Raw genomic sequence first — 25,700 nt, forward strand, 5'->3', positions numbered from 1 at the left:
CAAATCGGGGCCAAGCCTCTTGATCCGTCACTCCCCGTCACATTGTTGCACTTTGATCCTGGTGCCTTCGAGCAGGAAGTCAAGGAAATTTTCTCGGCAGTCTGCTTTCTGCTTGGTAGAAAATCTTTTCAAAAGAAGGGAGAGATGACAGCGGAACTGAGCCGACACTGACAGGTAATGAATAAATTATGTAAAGGTGATGTGATTAGAGGTGATAATGAAGGGAGGTTAAATAAATCCTGACAGATGGAGGCATTACAGCCTGTTTAGACATGGAAATGTGTTTGCTCTTGTAGACAGGAAACACATTTTGCAGCCTTTTTAAACCAGGTGGTATGTGACAGATTTAATTTCGGCAGTAATATGTGTATGTGTATGTGTTACATCTTGTTGCTTAATGGCAGCAGGTGTTTGTAGAATTTGTGTCATAGCTTTAAAATACCCCTCACTGATCTACCTTTGACTCCTGAGGAGGTGAAGTCTTCAAGACGCAGCTTAATAATTACAGAATCTGTTTATTTTGGTCATAAATGATTAAAACTGTGTATTACCAAATGGGAATTTCCCTCCTAGGGCTTTATTGTTGTTCCTGTCAGCAATTAAGTTTAGTTTTAAAGCAAAGCTATTCAACTTTTGCTGAATAACAGCCACAACTGACAATCAGGAGATAAAGGTAAACAGTAAAATGTAGTGTAATCATGATCATAGCAAAATCCTAACAGTTTATTTTTACAAGTTAGTATTCTTGCTTTATGCTGTCAGGATCTGTGAATATCCCAACTGGGTAAACAGATCCTTAATGTGAGTGTATGCAGCCATCTGTCCTGGTTTCCTCGTGAAATGGGTGTAATGCTGGCACCTCGTACCGTCTCAGATTACCAGCACGAGAAACATCTTTTCTTACAGGTTGTGGCTGTGGCTCTGAATATTTTTCTTGCCAGTCTGAAGTTATAACTCTTCCCAACAAAGACTGAAAATGCTTGGAAACACTGGACCGTTCTCATATTCCCCGAGGTTAGTAAGTTTCATTTCACTTCAGGTTCAACAGTCACTGGGGGTTATTTGGTTTAAGCACTTATTGGATTATTTACAGGACTTCACCCACCTGCTCACACCCTCTCGTGATAAAACATGACTCTTTCAGTCAGTGGTAGAAGTGAGCGTAAGTAAGGTCTGTACATAAGTTGAGGTACTTACACTTGAGTATTTACATTTTATGAAGCTTTATACTTCTACTCCACCACCATCCCAGAGGCAAATATTTGATTTTTAGTCCACTGCATTTGTCTGACAGCTCTTAGTCAATTCAATTCAATTCAATTAGCAGAATTAAAGCTTATTATCCGAGACCAAAAAAAACATTTAACAGGGAAAAATATGGGCAAAACCTTAGGAAGAGCAGCTGAGGAGGGTTTCCTTTCCCAGGATGTATAGACATGCAGCAGATGTTGTGTGTACAGAACATCATAAACTGACAATTTACATGACAACAGAGAGAAAGATGCACAGCAACAACAACAATGGCAATAATGACTATGACAATTACAAAAATGGGACTAATATTAGTATGTGTATGATATATGTATATTAATACATGATATTATCTGTGTGTAGTAACAATAATAATGTGTAAAATAATTGTAGAAATACCGTAGAACTTCAATTAGTAGCCCAGGCTAATAATTACTTAAATCAATGAACTCAGCAGGCCTATATCTGGGACAGGCATCTATATCGGACAGGCCTTTAATTCCTTTCACAAAAAAACAGCGAATATGGGAAATAAAATTGTTTATTCAAACCAGTATGAATATTACTTGTGTAAAAATCAGGCTTCAAATAACAAATTAATTATGAATCATTCATTTGATCAAGCTCCAACAGACAGCACATCAGAAAGAGAGTTACAAGACTCGTTTATGGCACTCAAGGTTTACAGCACCCAGCACACTGACACAACACCACTACATCCTGTCAGAACAATATTTATAACTTGGATTAATACTTATTAAAACCCCTTTTGATTCTTTTGATGGAATAGGAATAACTTACAGGGTTATTGAAGAATGGACACATGTTCTGATTTTATGACTGCTTCAGAGGGAGACATCTCTCTTGTTTACCAGGCCAGTCTAAATGAATTACAGTGTTCTCTGGTGCTCATACTGTAGTTCCAGCAAAATGAACTGAATGATTGAAGTGTGGAGAATCTAAGCGAGCTAACAATGTGTAGAATCTCCATATTGACAAAAGTTTAGTCATTTATATATGTATGTGCGACCAAAGCACCTAAGTAACGTTGGCTCAAGTGGGTAGCAAACATCCAAAGAACTTCTATAAAACTATTAGTCTTATTAAGACAGGCCTTTATATGTCAACATGTGTATAGCCACACCAGGCTAGTAAAAGGGACTGGGTGTTTAATTGGAAATAGGCTTTTAATGGAAGTTTTACGGTATGACCAATAATGGTAGCAGTACTACTTTGTAGACTACAGTTTTTCATTCCCTTCCTGTCCACTGAAAACCATGTATCTCCAGATGTGTTGAAGTTAAATGTTTGTGATAAACTGAAGGATGAAATGTTCCTTTATGGTCTGGGAAAATCCTCCTACTACGTAAACTAATAATATCTCTAAAAATCCTCTTGGATCAGCAGGAACATGCATCGTCACAAAGCTGAACAGTGAAATGCAACATACACACAATGTTGGGAAGGTTACTTTTGAAACGTACTAGGTTACAAATTACTAGTTAGACTTCTTCAAAGTAGTGTAACTTATTAGATTTGATGTGTTTTCTAACCTGTTTTTGGGCAAGAAAGCGGAAAAATGTCTGAAAATAGGCTATGCCAAAAGAAGGCACTCCTGTGCTGTGAAAACATGCAGAGTACCAGAATGAATGTTTTATTCTACATACAGTATAAACTCTTTACGGAAAAGAACTGATTTTTATAAACCTTTATTATCAGGTATTCAGTCAGTGACATTGAGTGTGGTATCAGTACTTTTACTGAAGTAAAGGATCTGAATACTTCTTCCACTACTGGTTGTGTTAACTGTACAGCTGATGGTTTATGCTCAAATCTCTGTGCTTTTATTTGACGTCAGGGGTTTCTCACCGGAGGACTTCCCTCAGCAGAGGCGAGCTTTCCAACACGATGACCATCGGGGATCACCACTGCAGAGAAACAACATGTCCAGACCCAGTGGGAGATCCATATACAGTACGCTCAGACAAAAACAAACCTTGTCTAGTAATATTTTTGTGTGAGAACCAAATGTGTCAGACATCTTTTCTTTACATCAGTGCAGAGAAAGGAGTACTCTGAAACGCTGAACAGACATCCTGACAACTTTCACGTCAGATTGGAGGTAAATGAAACCTGCACCAGCATGGAGACACAGTAAAATCTTTAGCTCTCTTCATCGATGACATCTCCACTTTGACTCCACAGCACCTGTTCACCTGTGAGCTGGACGGCCAGGAGGTGAAGACAATGGACGACTGCTTGGCTAAACTCAAGAGGCTGGATGCCAAAGGTCGCCTGTGGCCTCAGGAGATGATCATGGAGGTTCAGGGAGGGTATCTGCTGCTCAGTGACATTGAGACCAAGGTTGGTACACACTTCAGAGTTTGGGAAATTTGAGTAAACCACATGTACAAAAGTATGTGGACATAACTTTGCCAGCTATGTTTATATATGAGATGAGATGCTTACAGAAGAGAGTTATGTTAAGTGTGACTGAGGGGAAAAATCTTAAAGAAGGAAGAAATGTATTTTGTTTTATTGACAATGTTCAGATATATTAAAGGAATACTTCACCCCACAAATAGTCATTTGTATATCAATTACTCACTCCATGTTTATGTTGAATTCATGAAGAAAGGTTTTCTTGCATACCTGCGGTGATGAAGTCATATGAGTGCCTTTGACAAAAGCAAAACTGTATCAAAACATCTGTTAACAAACTCTCACACAACTCGTACAGTATAATCCAAGTCTCATTTATCCAGTCGTGTGCTCAGTACAACCTTTCTGATGAGTAACTAAACAGGAAGTGAAACCGAATCTTTGCTCATGTCAAAGCCAGACTTCATTGACATAAACGGTAATTTTACCTCACTGAACACAGGAGCTGTTGGTCTACTGCTGATGGGGTTGTGTGAGAGTTTTGCCCATGAAAATGTGTGGGAACCGTAGATATATCAATAATCATTTTGGGGGATGAAGCATTCCTTTAATAAAAATACAACATATCAGACTTTGTCAGGGAGGGAACGATAAAGTCCTGGACTTATTCCCACCGTTTTCTCTGATGTTGTCTCAGTTAGTCCAGTGTTTATGACGGAGAAATGTGTTTAGTGTCTGACATTTAGATTTATTAGAAAACAATGACAACAAAGAAACAGAAAATGGAATCATGTGAACAAAATTCAATTTTATGACCATTTCCTTTAAGACATAGCTCCACTTTTGTCTGTGTGTAATTACTTTGAGTTTTGGTTATTAACTGTGTATTTGATAAACCTGTGTTCATAATGTTTCTCCTGTTCAATCTGACTCTAAAGTCAGAGCTGGAGTCGCTGCCTTTGAGCTCCATCCTGAAGACCAAAGCTGTGCTGGATAGCTGCGCCTACAACTCTCTGCTGACAGTGACTGTGCAGGAACGCAACAAACGCAGCCCCCAGGTCTTCATGTTCCAGTGTGAGGAGACTGGGGTGAGTCAAATTTCACCAGAGCACCTCACTGACCGTGACTTTGACCTCCTAAACGCCTCCAGAGAAGGGAGGATGTGATGGTCATGCTGAGATATGTAGTCTCTAAAAATCTGAAACCATTATCACTGTTACACAACAAGCGGTTTTTCTGGTGTCATGTAGGAGTTTGATTTAAAGCTTGTCTGTTTTATCAGGCGAGGCTCGTCAAGAGTGATCTGGATAAGGCGATCCAAAGAGGAGGTGATGTTGTGGAACCACACAGAGACCAGTCTGACATCAGGTACAGTGTGACGCCACGTGTAAATGGAGACAAAAATCACGTTACTGAGAGAGAAATTGAACAGTAAAATGCATTAACTGCTGTCTGTCGCTGATGTTCACAGGAATAATCTTGAGAATATCATGGGGCAACATGTTCCAGGAAGTTTCCGGCACGCTGGGCCTCGTCCTGTGCCGCAGGAGAGGGCCCCACCACAACCAGACCACCCGCCCCCACAGTGGAGGAACAGAGAACCAGGTACAGCTTAACAGAGTCCACTGAAAGCATCATCCTGAGACCCTGACAAAAAAGATTTTAATATTTTGTTTTTTTCTTTTACATAATTAATTGGAAATTACAAAGTACTGACCTGGAAGAGTCATTAAATTACCACAAAAGATGCAAAGGAACTACAAAGAGACACAAAACGACCAAAAATGACACAAAATGACTATAAAGAGACATAAAACTATAAAAATATGCCTTGTGACCTCAAAGAGATGCAAAATAATGACTCAAAAAAAGGCTAAATAACTATAAAGTGTGTGTCTTGCTCCTATGTAGGGCAGGTGCGGGGCATTTTGCATATCTGTGCCCAGGGGCCCACTGTCTGATAACCTGCCCTTGTCACACCCCCACGTGTGTTACATCACTAGAAAGCCCAAGATGTGCTTTCACAGTATATTAGGCATTAAATAAACTGCATGTATGGTGTTTGAAACAAAGGCCTCACTGTCATGTCCCCCACAGAGGACAAATATGAACTGTCAGGTTAATTTCCTCAGAAATCTCAAAGGTTTATTGACGTGTTCTGTGCAAACAAGACGGGTTCAGCAATAAACTCTCTCCAGTATGTTTTATACTGTGTCAACATTTATATTAATCTCCAAACAATTTTTTTTGTTGCCTTACAGAAAATATGCCACCTCAGCTGGTCTACCCGCCACAAGAACCAATGATGTACCACCCTGATCATCATGAGTTACGGAGTGGCCCAGAGGTCCCCGAGCAAACGGACTCAGAGAGGAACACAGTCAGTACCACCAATTCAACTGTTTATATAAGTTTTACAAGTTAGAAGAAAAGCATGCTCATACATGACAGCTTTTTTTGAGAGTTCATGCATCATGAATATGTTTCATGCGTGTGCTCCTTTTCACAGGATATCTTAAACCACGTTATATCTGATCTGGAGATCTTCATGGGCAAAGTGTCTGCTGCTGCAAATGCATCTTCTTCACCAAAAGACAGTAAGAGCAAGAGCAAGAAGAAAAGCGGCTTGAAGAAGAAAAAATCAAAGAAAAATGGTAAAATCCTTTTTTCCCTCAGGGCTCATATAATAATAAATAAGGACGTAACTGCTGGAGTAGTGACCTCCTGCAGGTGAAGTCATGCTGACAGCACAGATGTTAGTGTCTGATAAGTTTTTCCTCCTCTGCAGCACCAGCTGTGAATCTGCCACCATGGGAGGAGTATGTCTCCTGTCTTCAGAAAATCAAATATGGATTCAATCTGCTGGTAGATACTTCTTTATTTCTTCAGTTGTCTCCACAGATTATAAATGGAGCCAAGATTTTGGGTGAACGCTCTGATGTGTTGATGACTGGAATGTGTGATGGCAGCAGAAAGCAGCAGAGTGCGACTGAACAGCTCTTTGTGTTACAGGGCCAGCTGGACGGGACACTGACCAGCCCCACTGCTGCTGACTTTGTGCACATCTTCTTCCTTAATTTAGGCATGGTGAGCTCTGCTGAACTGATTTTTGACTTGATGACTCTAGTTTTAAGGCCCTAGTCAATTACAGTGCATGTCACTCCACTATGTGTGGTCATAATTTCCTTCACCTAAGCTGTTGATATTTTATTCATCTATCCACAGTTATTGCCTCAGTATCCACCAGACCTGGCTCCCTCTGTGCTCTCACCCCTGCTGACAGAGGCGGCCCTGCGGCTGCTCAGTCAGGTTGTCGACCCAGAAGAAGACCACCTGTGGAGGTCTCTGGGAGACTGCTGGAACATCCCCAGGTAGTGCGGCCTTTGTAACCCTCACTCACTTACACAAGTCTTTTATTTCTCATATACAGCCGTCTATACCTGCCCTGACACACCCTAACCTGGGGCGTGGTGTGTGTGCCTGCTGATATGTAAATATAGGTCAGAGTTCATGCTGCATTCATGTCATATAAGAAACATGATAGGAGTCTTTGAATTTCAATTTTAAGATGGTAAATTCTACTTGAGACTTAAATTTTGGTGGCGAACAACAAGGAAATACATTTATTAATTTACCAATGTGTCACTGATAATTTATAATTAACAAGAACAACTCTAGGGTTGCCAGGTTGTGAAAAACTCCTTTGGCTGGTGTTTGAGGGAACATTTCACCCACAAAATGATCACTTGTACATCATATACTCACCCTGTACTACGTTGAACTTACAGAGAAAACTTTGTTCGTCTCATATGCCTCCAAAAATATCCATTTACAAACTCTCATGCAACTTGTGCAGCATAATCCAAGGCTCATTTATCCTGTCGTATGCTCAGAACTTCCCAAACACGTGCATTTTTGCTAAAACCATACTATTTCAAACACTTTGGCATAAGCAGCACACCTGGACAGCATGTATTTCATTGAGCAGAGTTCAAATATCTTACATCCATCACTCACAGATGTGTCTGAAAAAGCTCACTGAAGTAACTTCAGCGTTTGTGTTTTTAACTTGACTCAGAGTTTCCTGCCCTCCTGTCTTCTTCATACTCTAGGTCCAGATGGCCTGACGATAATGTCCCACTTTACATCCCAGAGTTCTACGATGGCTGGCAGCCGCCGCCCCCTCCCTCACGCATGTCTTCCCCACCCCCTTATCAGAACGATCCATTGAGCAGGAGCAACAGCCAGCGGCTCCCACCAGGCCCTCGTGAGCCGCCCCTGTACATGCGGGTCATTTATGACTTCATGGCCAGGAACAACCGAGAGCTGAGCATTATGAAGGGTGAGGTTGTTCAGGTGAGACGTGAAAAACATGGTTCAATAACCTCCTTAACTCAGACATGGCACACAGCTACATATCTTTCCATGCAATGTGTCAGCATGTCCACTGCATGTCCAAATACAGGCCATAGACCTTAATTAAATGAGATATACTTTTTGTACCCCGACAATATTATAATAACTATAATACTGACTACTGGATGTTATTAATGCTGTAATTTCTTGCCTATAAGTTTTCAGCTGATAGGAGTTATAATTCAGTGACAGGCAGGAAAATTAAAGAAACAAATCTGTCAGAACAAACAGTTTCAGTTTCTGCCAACGTCCAGGTTTAATACTATACTATAATCCACACTACATTGCTTTGAATACAGCTCTGTTTCTATTTCAGTGTTCGTGAATCTGTTTGTATATGTGCCACAGTCACAATCCTCACCGCCAGTATCAACATTCAGGTGTTTGAGATGTTCAGTTCTTTGGCTTCTTCACAGGTGGTTAACAAATCCAAGCAATGGTGGCTCGTTCGTAACACCCGCGACGAGGAAGGCAACGTTCCTCAGAACGTTCTGGAGCCGATAAGGAGCAGCGATCCCATGGAGAATGTACCGGTGAGCCAAGAGACACGTAGCTCTGCTGAGAAACCACTCAACGATACTTTGAATGTGACTTTTTATTCCATTTGCTCTCTCCATCACAGCGAGACTTTCGCGGTCCAGTGAGTCTGGACATGACCTCCACACCTGCAGAGGTCAGAGCCTGGCTGGAGTTCAAAGGTTTCTCCAAAATGTGAGTGAAATGATGCACAGTGGGACAGGGAGCTAAAAGATGTCTGTACTGTAGTGCATGATGACATCAGATGTTCTGTGTCTCGTCTCTCAGCACGGTGACCAGCCTCGGGGTGCTCAATGGTAAACTGCTTCTGGGGATGACCAAGGATGAGATAAGGACTGTGTGTCCAGAGGAAGGAGGCAAGGTCTTCTTCCAGCTGCAGGGCATCAAGTCAGCCATCGCAGTGAGTGATGTGTCATCTGATACGCACACTTTCAAAGGATAGTTCAGATCCTTTATAAGTGGGGTTGTATTAGGTACCTATCCAGTCAGTGTATCACCTACAGTAGATGGTGGTTGGCACGTCCCCAGTTTGGAGAAGCAGGCAAGAGTACTGCAAGGAAGCTCCACAGCAAAACGTGTTTTAGCCATTCATAATTCATAATTAATATATAATCTGAAGCCTAATTTTCACCAAGTTATATTCATACTGGTTTAAATAAACAATTTGATTAAAATTCCCCATTTTGTCTGAACAACACTTTTGTGTGAAAGGAATTAAAGGCCTGTCCCAAATATAGGCCCGTTGATTTCAGTGATTTAAGCAAATAATAGCCTGGGATACTAATTTAAGTTTTATGGTATGTGATAAAGGCAGTAGTGGACCAGCTGCTTCCATATTCTGTGAGGTATAAAACTTGTAGAAAAGACTCCTGCACACTAACTTGCAAAAATAATGATTTTAATGCTGCAATGTTTCGGTGACTAGACCGTCATCGGCCTGATTGGAAATAGATGTGCAAAGTATTCCTATATTCTGTGAGGTATAATTATTATATTTGTGCGAGGAGTCTGGTGGCTTTAAAGAGAACTTAGAATTTAATAATGGTTTGATTCCCGTGTCGTAAAGGGCTGTCTAGATGGTAAGGTAAAGCTGTGACAATGTTCCAAATAATAGAGTGTAACTCGAACAGATTTTTTAGATGGCTAATACATGTTGTACTGCTGCCCCATCCACAGCAGTACATTGCTTAGTTTCCTTGTTGGTACTCCTGCCTGATTCTCTGCAGCTGGGGGTGATACCGACTGACATCTACTGAATATAATACACTGGCTATGGATAAGAATGTCATAAAACACCACTTAAAAAAAGGCAGAACTTTCCTTTTAACACCCAAACGCAGCACATCAGTAATGTTTCATCCTGTTCTTACAGCTCGCCAGTGAACCATCAGGCATGTACAACGGCCGCTACTAACGACCTGCTTCACTTCAGTGTTTCTCCTGAATTTCATTCACAAATCGACATCTGGAATTATTTTTGTCTAATTAATATTTTTGTCATAAAGTCCTTGCTTTCCGCATTTCTGTTATTTAAGGGAAAACACTATTAAATGAAGCTTCTGTATTTTGTATAATTTATCACCAGCAGTAATAATTGTGACTCAAATTAATTTTTACAGCAATTTCTTTTACCCTTATGTACTTCTAGTTATTTCAAGTCAATTGTCAATTTTCCAGACTGTGATTAACTCAAAATGGATGTATGTAGACATTTGTTTAATCCGACACCATTTTCCTTTCTAATAACTACAGGTAACCAAGTTGTGTTATTAGATGTACACTGTAAAAACATTTTCCTCTGCTGCATTAACTTATACCTTACACTACATTTTCCTCTAATTAATGTCTGGATGTCATGTACTGTACAGAAAGAAACAAGCTCAGAACAAGATTCACTTTAATCTCTCCAAAAAATCTTTCAAATGTAACAATTAAGTGCTTTAATTCAAATAAAGTTTTTACCTGTCCTTATAATGTCAATACAAAGCTTGGTTTCATTTCACACAAAATTAAAGGTGGTTTCAGAACAGGCATGGAAGTGTTTGGAAACATGAAACGTGATCAGAGGACATGTCACCTATACAAAACGCTAGGAAACAGATTATAAAAAAAGACACTACAGACCATGTTTTCTCTGGTCTTGAAATACAAGTTACTGGGGCATTTGCACTTGTGGACATTTGTTCTTTTCATTCCTCAAAGGCTTAAATGTGCTGTCCTTCACTCTTTCTTGTGTCCCCACTTGGCCATCTTGTTGTTGACAGGAGTCTTCATGAACCTGTCTGACTTCATGTAGGCAGCGATCTTCTCCAGAGCCTGTAATGACATGATATCATAATAAGTCATTAAAAAATAACTGCAAGACCAGCACAGGAGCAACTCCACATATTCATTGTTTACCTAAAGACACCTAACTGAGACTGTCACAACAACACAGAGGAAGACAAAAAGGTGCTAGAGTGCAGGACTTTCTGTTTCAGCAGCTTTCAGTGGCGAGTGTAGGATGTGCTGTTTGTATCTGACAAACAGCCGAATGTTCTCACCTCAAAACGGTCTAGAAGATNACTGTCACAACAACACAGAGGAAGACAAAAAGGTGCTAGAGTGCAGGACTTTCTGTTTCCTGACAGCAGCTTTCAGTGGCGAGTGTAGGATGTGCTGTTTGTATCTGACAAAAAGCAGAATGTTCTCACCTCAAAACGGTCTAGAAGATCTTTGAGGTTCTTGAATTCATCGAGGCACGTAGGGTGAAACATCCTGTGTTGATCCAACAGCTCGTACATGAGGAAGTCCACAAAAGTGATCTGTTGTAAAGAAAAGTTACATTAACAAACACGTTGAAAGCAAAATAAAAGCTCAAACTAGACTTAGCTAATATACTTATAGTTTTATACAATCAGTCAAATGAATTGCCTGTTTGTCACTTCTCAAATTAAATGCATCATCCAACTCTGCAGTTCTCCCTCAGCTCTATGAAACTTAATAATCTGTTTTAAACCTATATTTTTTTTAATTTTTACATTTATTTCACACATACAAATAGACAACAAAAATAACAAATTATACTGACACATGTAGTCATGGTTTTGTAGTCATTAAAGGGAAAGAAACTTAACATTTCACATTACTATGATACCCTAAAGTCCCCAAAGGTGACTTTTTATTTTGTGCACACAAGTTAATTATCTTGTTAATTATCTTTGTGTGTGCAAGTTGTTATCTTGCACAGGTAATTACCTTGAAAGCACAAGAACCTGCCTATTCCATCTGATGCCAATTGCTCTGTCACTTTCTATTTTTTGTTTTTTGTTGTTGTTTTGTTTTTAAATTGTTGTTTCTTTTTAATGTCTTTTTAATGTCATTTTGTGTATCGGTACGGTGTCCTTGAGTGCCAAGAAAGGCGCCTTCAAATAAAATTTATTATTATTATTATTATTATAAGATAACGCCCAAGATAAAGAAAAAATATAACCTTTCAGGAATATAGGGGCTCTGTGCATTTCACTTATAGAATGCATCAGGGATGGCATTTTTATGTAGGAATCGCAATCGGCAGAGGTAAAAAGCTAACATTGAAGGCTACAAACAAAAGTACACCTGTCGCATGACCAAACACTGCCACCACATAAAGGCTGTAAAGCTGTGTTCGGTTTGATGACGTTCAGTAGTCTCATTTAGCGATTAGTCAGCAACCGTCATTTTTAAGACAGGTAAAGGTTTCAAAATTCATGAGTGGGACATGTACTGACGTATTTTATGTCGCAGAACAAAACATGAAAGTCTCTTACACTTGTGTTAACCACAGACCTTATTTCACGCATCTAACAAAAAAAAAAAAACACTGACTGAGACATGAGGAACTGAAAGTGCAAAAATGCTAACTCATTTCCAGGTTGTAGGACTCATTCCTGGAGAACTCTATTAAACAAAGAAATGTAATGAAACCCCCCCCCCCCCGACATAGGGCTGACATACCTTGTCACCAGCAAACCACTTCCTGTCTCCCAAGAAATCTGAGAACTGCTTCAGTTGGCCCGGCAGCATCTGAAGGTACCCTGGCTTCATCTTGTCCTGATGTCAGAGAGGTGAGGTTTGCATTAGTGGAGATTCAAAGGTTATTCAAATGTTTTAACAAAAATCACCACACCCTGAACTGAGTTACTGTGATTTTATTCAGAGTCAACAACGCAACAAGAAGCCACGGACGAAACGCGTTTCTGAATAAAATCACAGTAACTCAGTTCAGTGTGTGGTAATTTTTGTTAAGATTTGAGATGTTCCTGCGGCCGACCAGCACCTGACACTTGAGACTGGCTGTGCGGAGGGAGTTCTGCTTAGTTATTCAAATGTTATTAAACTTTTAATGTAGTACTCACAAAGTCAGTGTAGCACAGCCTCACAAAGCCGTTTCTGAAGTCCATGGCCTGGTTCTCCAAGATGTCCACACGGACCTTCTCATCCTCCGTCTCTCCACCTGTGATCAGATCAGATTTAGTGAGACACTCAGGGAATAAAGACTGAGATACTACTCCTGAAATGTGTGTGTAACTGTGTTGTTCTTTTTTTTTTAAAGGAGACCATGAGCTCCCAAAATAAGATATCCATCATGGTGGACAAATTATTTTGAAATGTTCACAATGGATAAATGAAGATGGACATGAAACGAATAAAGTCTTTGCCACTTTAAAAACTATATTAATATTAGGATTAAACATGCAGTACTTACACATGTTGTGCTTACGAGCAATGTATCTCATGATAGCATTGCTCTGCACTATCTTCCTGTCTCCATCCTCCAAGTAGGGCAGCTATGGTGAGATAACGTTATTAGTTGGTGTTTCAAACTTGCCAGCTTTACACTTAAGTGAATATTCACAAGTAAAACTCACTTACATTGGGGAAGTCCATTCCAAGTTTGTGTTTTTCATCAAACCAGCAGCTCTTATCAAAATTGGGAGCTGTGTGAGAGAAATGTGGGTTAGATGATTGAGTCTGTATGTTGTAATGGACACTTGTTTATGGGTGAGCTGAACTGGTGAGTTACCTTCACCGCAGACGTAAAACTTGTCCTCATACTTGGTGCCGGTGTACTCCAGCAGCAGGCGGGCAGGCTGGGCGAGCTGCATGTGTGAACAAAAACCAGAGATGGAGGAGAAGTTGAAGATTTTTTTTTACCTTTTATGCTGTTTTTGGACTGAATGTAAACACTTAAGTCATAGAAGTAACAGAGCTCATACCTCAAAGATAACCCCCCACCCCTACAAAGCATGACTACCTTCACATTCTCCATTGATTAGTTGTTCAAAAATAAAAGGTGACTATATTGTGAATATATTAATTCTTTGAGGCACATGTCACAAAGTTTGTGTGAACTGATTTTAACCTACTGCTGTTTTGATTATGTGCATTTTGTTTGATTAACAATCACATAAATATAAGTGATTTATCATGTAAAACTTCAGATGTAAAGTTCTGCTTGGTTGTCTGATACCATCTTAACAATTGGGGGTTTTAGGTCTTGACAAAGCTGAAACATAATAAATCAGTGTGCAGCTTATAGTTAATCAGCACCTGCAACAAATTATGGCAGTGCACAGCCTCTTGATTGCCTGCTTTTGGTTACATAAAGCATGCACTTTTAAGATATGAGTCAGGGCTCTGGTCACTTGTGAAGGTGACAGTAGTTAACCATTTAGAGACTTGACCTTTCACCGCTTGGACAACTGACCTGGAATGACTGCATGATGAAGCATATCAGACCTAATATCTGTGACTCGTCAGAGAATGTGACCAAGTGGCAGACTCCCTTAAATTCATCCAGGTCATAGTTATCTCAAGGCAATTGAATCGAACGCAACTGGACTTGGACCAAGTCCAGCTGCGTTCGATTCAATTGCCTTGAGACACCTAACTAACGAACTTTACAGCCCTTAAACTACTCACTGGTAACATTGCTCAATACGAGAGTGAGCAACAATTATCTGAACGCCGAAAAAAATAACGCTAATGCTAATTTAACCTCGGACATGTTAGCTAACATCTAAGCTAACGTTAGCTATATTTAAAACAAATTTAACGTTTGCTAACGGCTCTGGTAATCATACGCACGTGCACACAGAGCAGCCCCGGGGTTAACGTTACATAACATTTAACTGACCGAGACTCTGTCTGTACTTCTTACATGCTTATAAAACACACTTACATTATTTAATACACTATAAAGTTTCAGTTTCAGTAGCAGATACAAAGAGTTAGGAGGGCGGCGACACGGTGGGTGTCAGACCGGGGTCTGATGGACGTCCCACGGCAGCCGTTATCATCCATAGCGCTGCAAACAACAGGAGCCACTTCACAAAGAAAATGGCTGCACTCACCCCACGAATATCCCAGTAAGCCAGTTTCATTGTCATTTTGAGTCACTTTCCGAGACCAAATGTGGCTGACAGAGAGTTGAGCTGCAGCTGCCGTTCAGACGCTGATCAGAGAGGGAGGAACCGGTGGATCAGGCTCTGTGTGCAGCCTCTGAGGGGACAGACTGAGGAGGTGGGCGGGGTGAACCGGGCGTTCACTCGCTCACTCACTCTGAACCGGTTCTTTTGTTTGCACTAGTAAAGCCTCAAGGTGTGTGAGTATGAATACACTTGGCTGCTATGCTCCAAAAATCGTGTCTGAAAATCCTGTTTTAATCAGACAGATGCAGACTCATGCCCAGACTGCAAGCACAGACTTTCCCATAACACAGAGAAACCACAATGGAAGCTACAGTAGGCCACAGCTGTGCTTCTATTATGCAAGGATCACTGCATGGACCTCTTACATAAACTCAGGAGTAATCTTCATACAAAACAGCTGCAGATCTGAGAGAAAATTGTGTGCAATCATTTGCAACCACACACAAAACTAACAGAGAAAAAGATGAAAGTTCATTTTGACCTTGGGAATGGTAAAACAATGCCAACTCAAGGTCTGGTTACTGGTTACTAAGTAACTACTACTCTTTACTTATCAGAGGAGTGGAGTGATGTATATATTTTTTGACCTCCCCAGAGCCTCCCTGAGTGATGGGCAGGATATGCAGATTAGTTATTTGATTTTTAAAACCTATCTTTTGGTGTTTGAATTTTAGAAGTTAAGAGTTGAAGACAAAATCTTGTACATGCTGGTTGGAAAGTGCAAATGGATATCACTATTTTAGGCTTAGATGTGGTTGGGGGTTTTTTTTAGACAGAGGGCAGAATATGACAGTTTCTGGATATGATTAAGTAATTTTAGCAATCTTTAAATAAAACATGCCTTTCAAACCGGTGGATTTGGAAGGCACGTTTTCTTTGAATACTGGCGGTAAAATAAATACAAAAATACAAACGTTTAAATTTGTACCCCCCCCCCACTATTTGTCATAGTATAGTATGTCAAAATAACATCCTAAAAAATGTCATAGTATAGTATGCCAAGATAATCTTATAAAAAATGGTGTAGTATGTAAAAAAACAAAACAAAAAACTTAATAAATAATAAAAACATAATAATTACATAATAATAAAAATTGTCATAGTATAGTCGGCAATTGTAGTCAGCTGCCTCTCAGTGATGAGTGACAGGCACTAACTTTTTTTGTGGAAGAGACCTCTGTGGGTGATTCAGCTCCAAGTAAAAACCTCCTGAATATCTGGTTCAGAAATAAGGTAAGTACACATTAGCAGGCACTGAGGCAGCGGCTCATCTGTGACATACCAAACATCGTAAAAACCTCCTGAACAATGAACACTGAAGGAACTCTAACCAGGAACTTAAACTGTAAGTTTCAGCTGGTTGCGACCTGCAATCTTCACTGCTAGACGCCACTAAATCCCCCTAAATATTACGAACTGTTCTTTTCAGAGATCCCTCAAAATTTCACAAATTATGATATCAGGGGGGCTCATGTTTTATTAAGAGGAGCTCCACTGTAGGTCACACCCTGCACCTTGAGTTAGAATTGTTCCGTCAGAAAAGCACTGGTGCAGTATTAAGTACCACAAATGAGGCCTATTTGTCATAAATAACTGTAAATTAAAAGTTTTACTGTACAATGTGTGCGAGCTAGGAATTTTTTCTTTGCAGCCAGACTCAGTTCTTTAATTTTGAAAAGACGGAGGCTTTTAATCAGTCTGATTTTTGTGTTTAACTTCCTGCTCACTTTGACCCACATTGGTAATAAGCCATAATGACCAGAATATGGACACACTGCACAATGCACTCTTTGTTTCACTTCTCTTACTCTCTCACACAACTGACCACAGAAAACCTTCTGCTAAAACTCAAACAGACCTCTTTGTGGTAATATTTTAATTATTCTTTTTGTCTCTGCTGCTTTTGTAACCTGCATTTTTAAGTTTCAGAAGACATTTATTTACTTTTTTTGTGATCTAAAAAAACCGCAGCAAGTCAAGAGCTCCAATGTGAATAACATTTATTTTTTCTTAGACACAAATGCAATTAAATAATATATCACAAACAGCACATATAAGTCTCTGGAGGGACACACAGTGCTTCTGAATAACAACACGCAACCCCACAGATAACATCAGGACCAAGACTGAAGGCAGGAGTTTGAGAAGGGTTTGTCAAGTTCATCGACTTTCAGTTCTCTAAACGTGTTTAATCATGAATTTGGCACCGGCTGGACTTGTGTGAAGAGGAGTGACAACTGAAGGAACAGATCATGCATCATTCACTGTACTAGGACTCAGAGATGTATGTATTTTAAATATCTGTGTAAAAGACAGATGGTATCAGATCGACTGTCAGAAGAAACAATGTCACAAAATAAGTGTTAGTATAATAAGATGCTACAACTGAGTAGCATCACTGCACACCAGAAACAAAGACTGACGCACCTTCATGCAACTCTACTGAATAAAGACTGTAAAAAAAACAAAACAGCAAGAATATGGCAACATGAGAACAGCTGTCGGAAACATGTTGTTAATATCATCAACGGTAGCAGGAATACACAGGATAGAGATTTTTCTGCCAGTTATACAGCATGAGGTATTGTCCTGTGGATAATTACACTTAGAAATGTCAACATGCAGTGTTTCTAATTTGACAACAAATATTCTTGAAAGGTTTTTGCATCACATTAAACAAATTTTACTGCAGAAATCAAAATTGGTAAGTAGTCTGGGCTGTAGCCAGGATTTTAGAGGTACTGAGGTCATTCGTTGTAGACTCCCCTCGACACTAAAGGAAGTGATTCAGTTAGATATTTATTTATATTCTAAACGTGGTGGTGCTTGGATTAGGTTGCACCAACTGTTCTTAATCCATTGCTGTGTGTGTGTGTGTGTGTGTGTGTGTGTGTGTGTGTGTAAAGTTGTTCCTGAATTCTTAGTAACCAAAACACACTTCCAAACTTGTGATATTATTACGCCAGATTACACTTTCAAAACCTACGAAATGCTTCAGCTAACTAGCGAAAACTGTAATAATGTGTAAACTGGTTGCTAGGGAACATCTGTAGCACCATCCAATCAACTACGTAAACAGGAAGTAGATGTTGCGTCATGTAACATACCCTTGCATTAATTTGGTGTCAGAATAGTCAAAAAAAATGAGTTGAAAAGTTGACGTTATATATGCAGAAACATGTTGGTCGAAAGTAAATGTCCAGTTCTTAGCAATACACTTTTTATTAATTCACATACTGCATGTAATTTTTTTTGCTTACATGTAATTTGTAACATGTTTTTAGGTTGCAACCGTTAGTTGCTGTTGATGTGGACTGACCTAGATTAGTTAGAAAAGTTATTTATTGGCATTCTTCAGGTAAAGCTATATTTTAAGTTTTAGGGAACAAAATCATTTTGTAATGTCAAGCTTCAAGCTGTTATAAATGTGATGTTTAAATGCTCTGATCAATAAAATACATCTTTCTGTAGTGTCTATGTTGTTTTCACCTTACCACTTAAAGCTCACGAACACAATAAAGTCGGAAGAACAACTTCCCAACTCTGGAAATGTGACTGTTTGAGGAGCATGTGAATGAAAACAATAGTTTTAGGAGGCCCAACATTCTTTTACAACTTAACCACCAATCCTTTGCAAATGGTGTGACTTAATGAATGACTTAAATGTTATTAGCAAGCTAATGATAGCCTTTGCTAGTTTGCTAGAAAGCAGCGAGTCTGTGTTAGAATTATTTGTGTGTAACTTGTGTTATAGATACACTAAGCTAAGTTTGAACTGAAGAACAGCTGGTGCAACACTTGAAGTAACTGTCCCAGAGCTTCGCCTCTACTGTCCCTTTAATTAGTACCAGGTTATACAGTTGTTTCCAGGAGACTTGCTCAGAACCTATTAGGAAATTAAACACATAAAATAAGGTGTTACTGAAATGCACACCATGTGTACATTTTAACTACAGAATGTAAACTTCTCAAAGGTCACTTAAATCCCCCAAATTGCCAGAAAGGATACCAAGAGCGTGACCTCAGAGTCCTCAGTGGTAGCTACAGCCCTACAGGCTCTTTACTTTGCAAAATTGTTCCAGATCATCTTACTTTAATCGGTCAGTGCTGGATCCAGTTGATCAGTTTTATTCATGGGTTGAATCTTGAATGTCGATATTATCCAACGTTGGTTCAGAAAATACAGACTTAGCACAAAAACTCTGACAAAATGAAGTCACACACCATGAAAGTCTAATAATTTAAAAATAAATAGATCAAGAGACATCGTGAAATCACCATTACAAATTAAAGAAAGACACAAAAAGGAAGTAAACACATCGGGTATACAGATTGTAGGTCCTCTCTCGTACTGCCACAGTAGCAACTCTCATAATCTTCTTGTAACAAAGCTTTTCTCTTTTCACAGGTGTGATATGTTGATATGTAAATCTGTACAAAGTCCTGACGTGCAAACAGGGAATGTAGTGAGAACTGTGTGTCTGCTGCATGTTCACTTCTCTCCCTGCACGGCTCCCATACACAGACTCCCCTCCTCCTCAATGGTCTCCAGCTCATCTGTGCGGATGGCCTGTGTGATTAAATTCAACTCCTCACACATGGTCTCATACCGGTACGCCACACGGATGTCGGGGACGTTGGTGCGCCTGATGTCGTTACTCTCCTGCCCCTCCAGGATGTAGTGTGCGCCGAGCCAGGAGCTTTTCACCTGATTTTAAAGAGGAATAAAAATCAAACTTTCGGCAGAACAACACACTGAGGAGAGTGTTGTATATTGTAAACAAGTAAAAATGGATAATATGTAATGTATAAAAGATAAATGATACCTTATGAGAGAATCCACTCATCAGCACACTGTTTCTGGCCAGTTCACACATGTCGCAGGAGCTCAGCTTCCACACCTGAGCGGCAATGCTGTACTCTTCCATCAAGGGCTCCTACACACAACGCAAAAAAATATATACACCACTTGCTAGAGGATTTTTAACAGCAGGTGCATTTTAATGACACAGTTCCCAAAGTTCTGTCTCCAGAAGACGAAGTTGCGAATCTTTACTGTGCACCAAAACAAACTCTGGACTGAGAGGATTTATCATCTGACATTGATTTAATAAGGAGTCAGTTTTCACATTTTAGAGGACTGACTACAGAGAAACTCTAAAGTGAAGGATGATACAAGTGAATGGCTGTGCATGCTGACCTTGGTGAAGTGGAACTGCAGAGGGTCGTCTGTGGACAGAGAGACCATGAGGCCTCTGGACAGGTACTCTGGCAGCGGGTTACGGTGGTAGCTGAGGAACAGGCTGTTATTGCTGAGAGGGGACATGGCGATACCTATCTGGGCCAAGTAGTACAGATACTGCAGTACAGGAGCCTGCAGGGACATAAGGCATAATGTTGGTGCTGTTACAAACAATCAGTCCTCAAGAAGTATATTAATACCACTGCCCTGATTTTCCATGAGTGAGATGAACAAACATAAGTCAGATGATCTAGCTGAGTTGAGGCCTTTATTAAATCATTTCCATCATTTCCTCACAAACTCTCTGACTTATAAACTCTGAAAATGAAGCAGCTGTCGTGATATTGAGGTCACACCTTTCTGAGCAGCAGACCGTGAGAGATATTCTCTGACAGCATGAAACCAGACACCAGGTGATGGATCGGCCCAGCCTCCCCACAGTGAGGACGAAGGACAAGCGTGTGAAACCCCCGCAGCCTGGAACGCAAAAGACACAGATACTATGAGGGTTACTTCAGCGGATTCAAGAGGAGAACAGATTTTTAGCTTTGTTTGGGATGTAAACAGTCAGCCAAAGTGTAGTCTGCTTAAATGAACATTCACTGCTGTTCCCCAGTGACTCAAACATAAAAACAGATGACAGATACAGGGGAACATATGAATCCCAAAGGATAAGAGCGTATTTTGTGGTCCGTTACCTTTTGTATCAGTAATATGGAGCTAATCTGCTCGCACACACACATATGCACAAACTGTCCTTGTTATGAAGGTTTTTGTATTCTGATTTTAATGTGGTGAAGTGGAGACAATTTGCTATCAAATGAGTTCAGGATGAATTCAAAATATATGTCTTTTATATAGGGATGGCGCTTAAGAACCAGTTCCAAACTGTCACGTATGCCTCCAAGCTTACCGATTTTCTTTTATTGATGCTGATATGTTTTTCTGACGATTGTTCATTGCAAAACAATGACATCAAACTCATGTGTCCACGCTGCTGGAAACAAAAGGGAGTCATAGCTGAGAGGAACGGAAGCAGTTCAAAGTGTGGTTTCATGTCAATGAACCACGGGTCCTTAAAATCTTTTAAAGTTTGTGAATTCGAGGCCAAAAAATCAAAGCCTTGGAAATTAGACAAGAGTCAATGAAAGTGCTTGAATTTATATGTTTTTCTAAAGGAAAAGAAATGGAACTTCTTTTGATATTAGGCTACGTTCTGCTGTCTGCATGTGTCTCCTGTAGTTGCATCCTTGTTTTACGCACCACCTGCCTCAAGAAAGCTTGTGTTCAGTGAATCCATGTCTCAAACTATGCTGTGTTGGCTTCTTTAATCCTAAGTAAAGTCCTTGAAATTTTATGTTTAAGAACATGTGGGAGCCCTGATTTCAAGAGGATAGATGACAACAGTGCCACCCATAATGTCTGTAAAATGACAAGTTCAAATAACGGTATGCTGAAACATCTTTTTACGCAGCAGAGACTTTAACTCCAGGAATGCCATGGACATGACACTCTATGCACAAGTGCTTCTGCTTCCCGACTGAGCAGCACATCGGTTATGGAGGGTAAATATCCTACGTTACAATAACAATAGCTCCATGCAGGCAGGCAAGGCACATTTTTCTGGGACTAAAAAAACCCTAAGTGAAAACAAATGCTGTACAAATATTTCATCCATTTAGATAATGACAAACATGATGTTGCTACAAATGAAAAATTCATCAGGAATCAATATGGGAATCGATAAGAATCAAAACGATAAGCCAAACTGATAATGGCCCTAGTATCACTAAAATATTATTAATTCTCACCCCTACATCTCTTTTCCCTAAACAAACATTCTCCCTTTCTCTGATCAAAAATCTAAATTATTTTTTTATGTATTATAAATTGCAGCTAGAAAAATGTAAAGGAAAACAAAGAAAAACTGACATGTTAAAGGGTGAAATTATAATGAAATCCTACTGTACGAGATTCGGACATTGCAATTAAATATAAAAAAGACAAAGTTAAACCTTTGGGAAGAAAAGGTTGTTGTTCCATATTTATTTGCAACTTAACTGCAATCTGTCTTGGATATATACAATTATATATCTGGTTTGTGTCTCAGGGATAAAAATGAATATTGAGTGGTTCAAAATTTTAGTATTACGTCAAGATTCATTCATTAACAAAAACAAGGTCAAGACGCAGCAAGTTTTCTGACACTGAAACCCCTCAGTTGGGGCAAAAATAATTTTTCTCTATATATTCTTTTGCAAAACTGTGAAAGCATAAGAGGTACATATTCCTCCCCAACACTTCATACTTTTAAAGAATCTTCAAACAAGTCTATACATTGAATCTGAGAATCAGTAGTACCACCTAATTGTGATCACCCCTGCCCTGACCGTAAACACTTGAACATATAGTCACCGACTGCTGTCTTTAACAAAAAGCAGATCACAGCAGCCGCTTGGACTGAGGTGTAGTGACGTACCTGCGCAGGTGATTCAGCACAGTCATGTTTGCATACATATAGTAGAGGTAGTAGGAGTAGGGCGGGTTGTCCTCCTCTGTCCAGTTAACGGGCAGCGGACTGTCCAGGTTGAAGATATGTTGTTCTGGTTTCGACTCATCATCCACACTGTCAAAACCTACAACCTATGTAAAGGACGAACGACAGATCCATGAAATCATCTGAGGTCTGAATACATGTGAATAATTTAAATTCATGACTGCACTGCAAAAGACTTCATACGTGCTGAAGGAAGAGGTGCAGCTCTGGATGGCTGCCAGGGTCGACTGTGACCTCAAACAGAGGCGTGAAGATATTCTCCAGCATCTCCTGGAAGTTGCACAGCTGCTTCTTCGTGTGGTAAACATCACTGTGAGAGAAATATACCAATCAGGACATCAGCTGTGATACTGTGGTTGTATTGATGAAAACTTACCTTTGTTGTGATCTTTTTAATTGTGTATGCTGCAGGTATTTGCTTAGCGACTGCTGTGGCTGTTTGTAAACATCAATACAGGCTACTCAGTGTTGGAAGACTAGCCAGGTATTTGAAATAAAAGTAAAAGTTTAAAGATCGTCTACTTCTTACTCAAGTCTATCCACAGACTGGGACATTTAATACTACGCCAACATGCAGCATTTAATGTTAACGTTAACAACTGTCTTTTCTGTTGGGTGGCTTTATCTATAATGAATCATCATATCATTAACTGATCCTATGATTTGTGTGTAAATTTAAAACATGTATGGTAACTAAAATATCTTGTAGTGGAGCAGAAGTGTAAAGTGACATAAGGCTGAAATGCCTCAGTACTGCATTATCACACTTCCCACCACTGGGCTTACTCACAAGAGTCGTGGCACTTGCACAAGCCAGCGCACATTGCTGGAGTAGACCCGATGCTTGACCGCCCACTTGGCCAGTTTATCCCACTCGTCTCTGGAGCGCCCATATATCGACAGCCTGAGCTCCACGTTCTGGTACTTGCTCTCCTCCAGGTCTGCCATCACCTCCTGAGGAGCAGTGACACAAACAGTCAGCAGGGGGCGCCTGTGTCTCATGCATGTGTTCAGCAGGTATTAGTAGTCATGGATGGGTTTGAAGTGCAAAATGCACACCTTAATAATGTGGCCAAAATATTTCCCCTCAATGTGGTTGTCTGTCTTGATGAAGATCTCTCTCAGGATGGACTCGCCGATGGGATTGTATTTGGCATTGAACTTGTCAAAGCGATGAAAGGTGTTACGGTCCTGCAAGAAGAGCCGAACCAATGTGATTCAAACAATCTCTGCAGTCTGGTTGAATCATTATTTGTCATATCAAAAGCGTGGTTCATTTTTTAACCAAGGATTAGCTTTTTATCTATCCCCTCCATGGGCGTTACTTACTGCGTGCATGTCAAGGGTGTCTACGCTCAGGTCAAAGGCTGTCAGGTTCATGGACTCAAACACCTCCATGAGCGTCTGACCCTTGCCTCTTTCCACATGCACAATCTCCTTAGGATACTTCTTCATGGCCCTTTTGATAAAACGCAGAAGGTGCTTCTGGTTCATGCAGGATGAAGCGTGAATGTGGGTGTCGACCTGTAAAACAATCCAGACATAAATTACATATTGGAGTCTGGTTCTGGGTTACAATAAATAATTCTGATAAGGCTCAGAAGAAACAGCTCTCAAGTTCACCTTACGGATATTGTAAAAGTCTCGATGGGGAACTTTCTTTTGTGCTGCCAGCTCTTTCATCTCATTCAGCAGGATGTGCATCTGGAACTTGGAGCTGAGGTACTGCAGACGACGGTAGCAGAAGGACTTTCTGTGACAAACGAAAAGAAAATAATTGGTACTTTCTGAGATAGGCTGAATATGTAGCTCAGATGGTTCAAAAAGGAAAGAGCCGACAGAGTCCTGTGATAAACAATATTTAATGGTCAAGTATCATCATTTTAAAGGGGACCTATTATGTTCAATTTCAGGGGTTATACTTCTATTTTAGGTTTCTCCTAGAACATGTTTACATGCTTTAATGTTCATAAAACATTTTCCTCATACTGTCTGTGCTGGAAAATCTGCATTCACACCCTGTCTAATCCTGCACTTTGAATTGACGCACTGATAACACTTTACCTTTTTATTGTTACTATGTTACTGTGTCTGACCTGTTTGTCTGCATTTGCAAGTCTTCTGTATCTCAGTGTCTCTGTACCATCATTGCAGCTGGGAATGACTGTAACAGAGAACAGTGGCACTTTCTCCCATGAAAACCTCCTAAGAAAAGCTTCTAAACACAACCAGACATGTTCCAACAGAAATATAATCCGAAATCGGGGACAAATTAACAACATGGCCAACCAAGATTACATGTCTCTCTGATGTTAGCATGCAGCTACATGTAGCAGTGTACCTGCAGCTGGGATATGACTATAAGGTGACAACATACAGCGGCATAATCTACTGTGAAAATCACAAGTTAAAGCTCCTCAATCAAAATCTTCACAAAAAGACATGTCCCAGCAGGAATATGATCTGAAATTGGGGAGAAATTAACAACATCAGCAACCAAGATGATGGACTCTAGTTTCCCGGCGCAGCGCAGGTGGCGCAGGGTGGCGAACCCCGCGCAGAGCTAGTTTCAAGCAGCGCAACCCGAGGCGCGCTCAGTTTGGTAGTTTGGCAGACTGAGGTGCGCTGAGATGGGTGTGGCAGCGCAGCAGGGGGTGGTGTCGACAGAACCAGCTTGGCGCAGTGACAGTTTCGTGCCAAAAGGCTTCGCCGAAGGTGCGCTAAAAGCTCGCCATCTGAAACCAGATCTACTGTCAGCGCAGGGGGAGCGCAGCCGGTGTAGCAAGTTTGGCTGACTGGCGGACAGTGCGCACACGTCACCAAAACCTCACAGGCAGGTTTCCAGAATATCAGGCACATTAAC

At 40.3% G+C, this 25,700-nt stretch overlaps 3 protein-coding genes across 9 annotated transcripts in view; 1 reads left to right on the top strand and 2 right to left on the bottom strand.

Annotated features, from left to right (window-relative positions):
• Positions 1–44: 44 nt before the first annotated feature.
• Positions 45–10,325, top strand: eps8l3b (EPS8-like 3b). Its single transcript, XM_050065623.1, has 18 exons — positions 45–174; positions 907–1,014; positions 3,110–3,225; positions 3,309–3,373; positions 3,457–3,615; positions 4,572–4,721; positions 4,916–5,001; positions 5,105–5,238; positions 5,895–6,013; positions 6,143–6,287; positions 6,422–6,498; positions 6,646–6,720; positions 6,859–7,004; positions 7,746–7,989; positions 8,466–8,582; positions 8,672–8,760; positions 8,854–8,986; positions 9,959–10,325. Exons 2-18 carry the CDS (start codon positions 977–979, stop codon positions 9,998–10,000), a joined length of 1,935 nt encoding a protein of 644 aa, XP_049921580.1. The 5' UTR covers positions 45–174; positions 907–976; the 3' UTR covers positions 10,001–10,325.
• Positions 10,326–10,466: 141 nt separating this feature from the next.
• LOC126403140 (glutathione S-transferase Mu 3-like) lies at positions 10,467–15,121 on the bottom strand. The gene is made up of 8 exons (XM_050065624.1): positions 14,961–15,121; positions 13,631–13,706; positions 13,480–13,544; positions 13,313–13,394; positions 12,963–13,060; positions 12,562–12,657; positions 11,280–11,390; positions 10,467–10,902 (listed from the first exon to the last, which is right to left on the bottom strand). Exons 1-8 carry the CDS (start codon positions 14,994–14,996, stop codon positions 10,807–10,809), a joined length of 660 nt encoding a protein of 219 aa, XP_049921581.1. The 5' UTR covers positions 14,997–15,121; the 3' UTR covers positions 10,467–10,806.
• Positions 15,122–17,021: 1,900 nt separating this feature from the next.
• The window catches only part of ampd2b (adenosine monophosphate deaminase 2b), a 26,580-nt gene continuing 17,901 nt past the window's right edge, over positions 17,022–25,700 (bottom strand). For all 7 annotated transcript variants that reach the window (XM_050065860.1, XM_050065866.1, XM_050065865.1 and 4 more), the window contains 10 exons: positions 24,461–24,590; positions 24,167–24,361; positions 23,897–24,028; positions 23,628–23,791; positions 23,021–23,147; positions 22,760–22,923; positions 20,637–20,757; positions 20,239–20,412; positions 19,865–19,975; positions 17,022–19,746 (listed from right to left, as the gene is read on the bottom strand). In XM_050065860.1, the coding sequence (XP_049921817.1) occupies positions 19,531–19,746; positions 19,865–19,975; positions 20,239–20,412; positions 20,637–20,757; positions 22,760–22,923; positions 23,021–23,147; positions 23,628–23,791; positions 23,897–24,028; positions 24,167–24,361; positions 24,461–24,590 (1,534 nt within the window). In that variant the 3' untranslated portion in view covers positions 17,022–19,530. The remainder of the gene's footprint in view (positions 19,747–19,864; positions 19,976–20,238; positions 20,413–20,636; positions 20,758–22,759; positions 22,924–23,020; positions 23,148–23,627; positions 23,792–23,896; positions 24,029–24,166; positions 24,362–24,460; positions 24,591–25,700) is intronic.

Source organism: Epinephelus moara, chromosome 16 (assembly GCF_006386435.1).
Source record: "Epinephelus moara isolate mb chromosome 16, YSFRI_EMoa_1.0, whole genome shotgun sequence".
Taxonomy (NCBI): domain Eukaryota; kingdom Metazoa; phylum Chordata; class Actinopteri; order Perciformes; family Serranidae; genus Epinephelus; species Epinephelus moara.

Excerpts from the sequence above, each read along its gene's own strand:
- eps8l3b (XM_050065623.1), top strand. The coding sequence starts at position 977 with ATGCTTGGAAACACTGGACCGTTCTCATATTCCCCGAG. Across the intron at positions 5,002-5,104 it reads AGAGACCAGTCTGACATCAG|GAATAATCTTGAGAATATCA; the intron begins GTACAGTGTGAC and ends TGATGTTCACAG. Across the intron at positions 6,288-6,421 it reads GAAAAAATCAAAGAAAAATG|CACCAGCTGTGAATCTGCCA; the intron begins GTAAAATCCTTT and ends CCTCCTCTGCAG.
- LOC126403140 (XM_050065624.1), bottom strand. The coding sequence starts at position 14,996 with ATGACAATGAAACTGGCTTACTGGGATATTCGTGGG. Across the intron at positions 13,395-13,479 it reads TTGGAATGGACTTCCCCAAT|CTGCCCTACTTGGAGGATGG; the intron begins GTAAGTGAGTTT and ends ATCTCACCATAG. Across the intron at positions 10,903-11,279 it reads ATCTTCTAGACCGTTTTGAG|GCTCTGGAGAAGATCGCTGC; the intron begins GTGAGAACATTC and ends ATGTCATTACAG.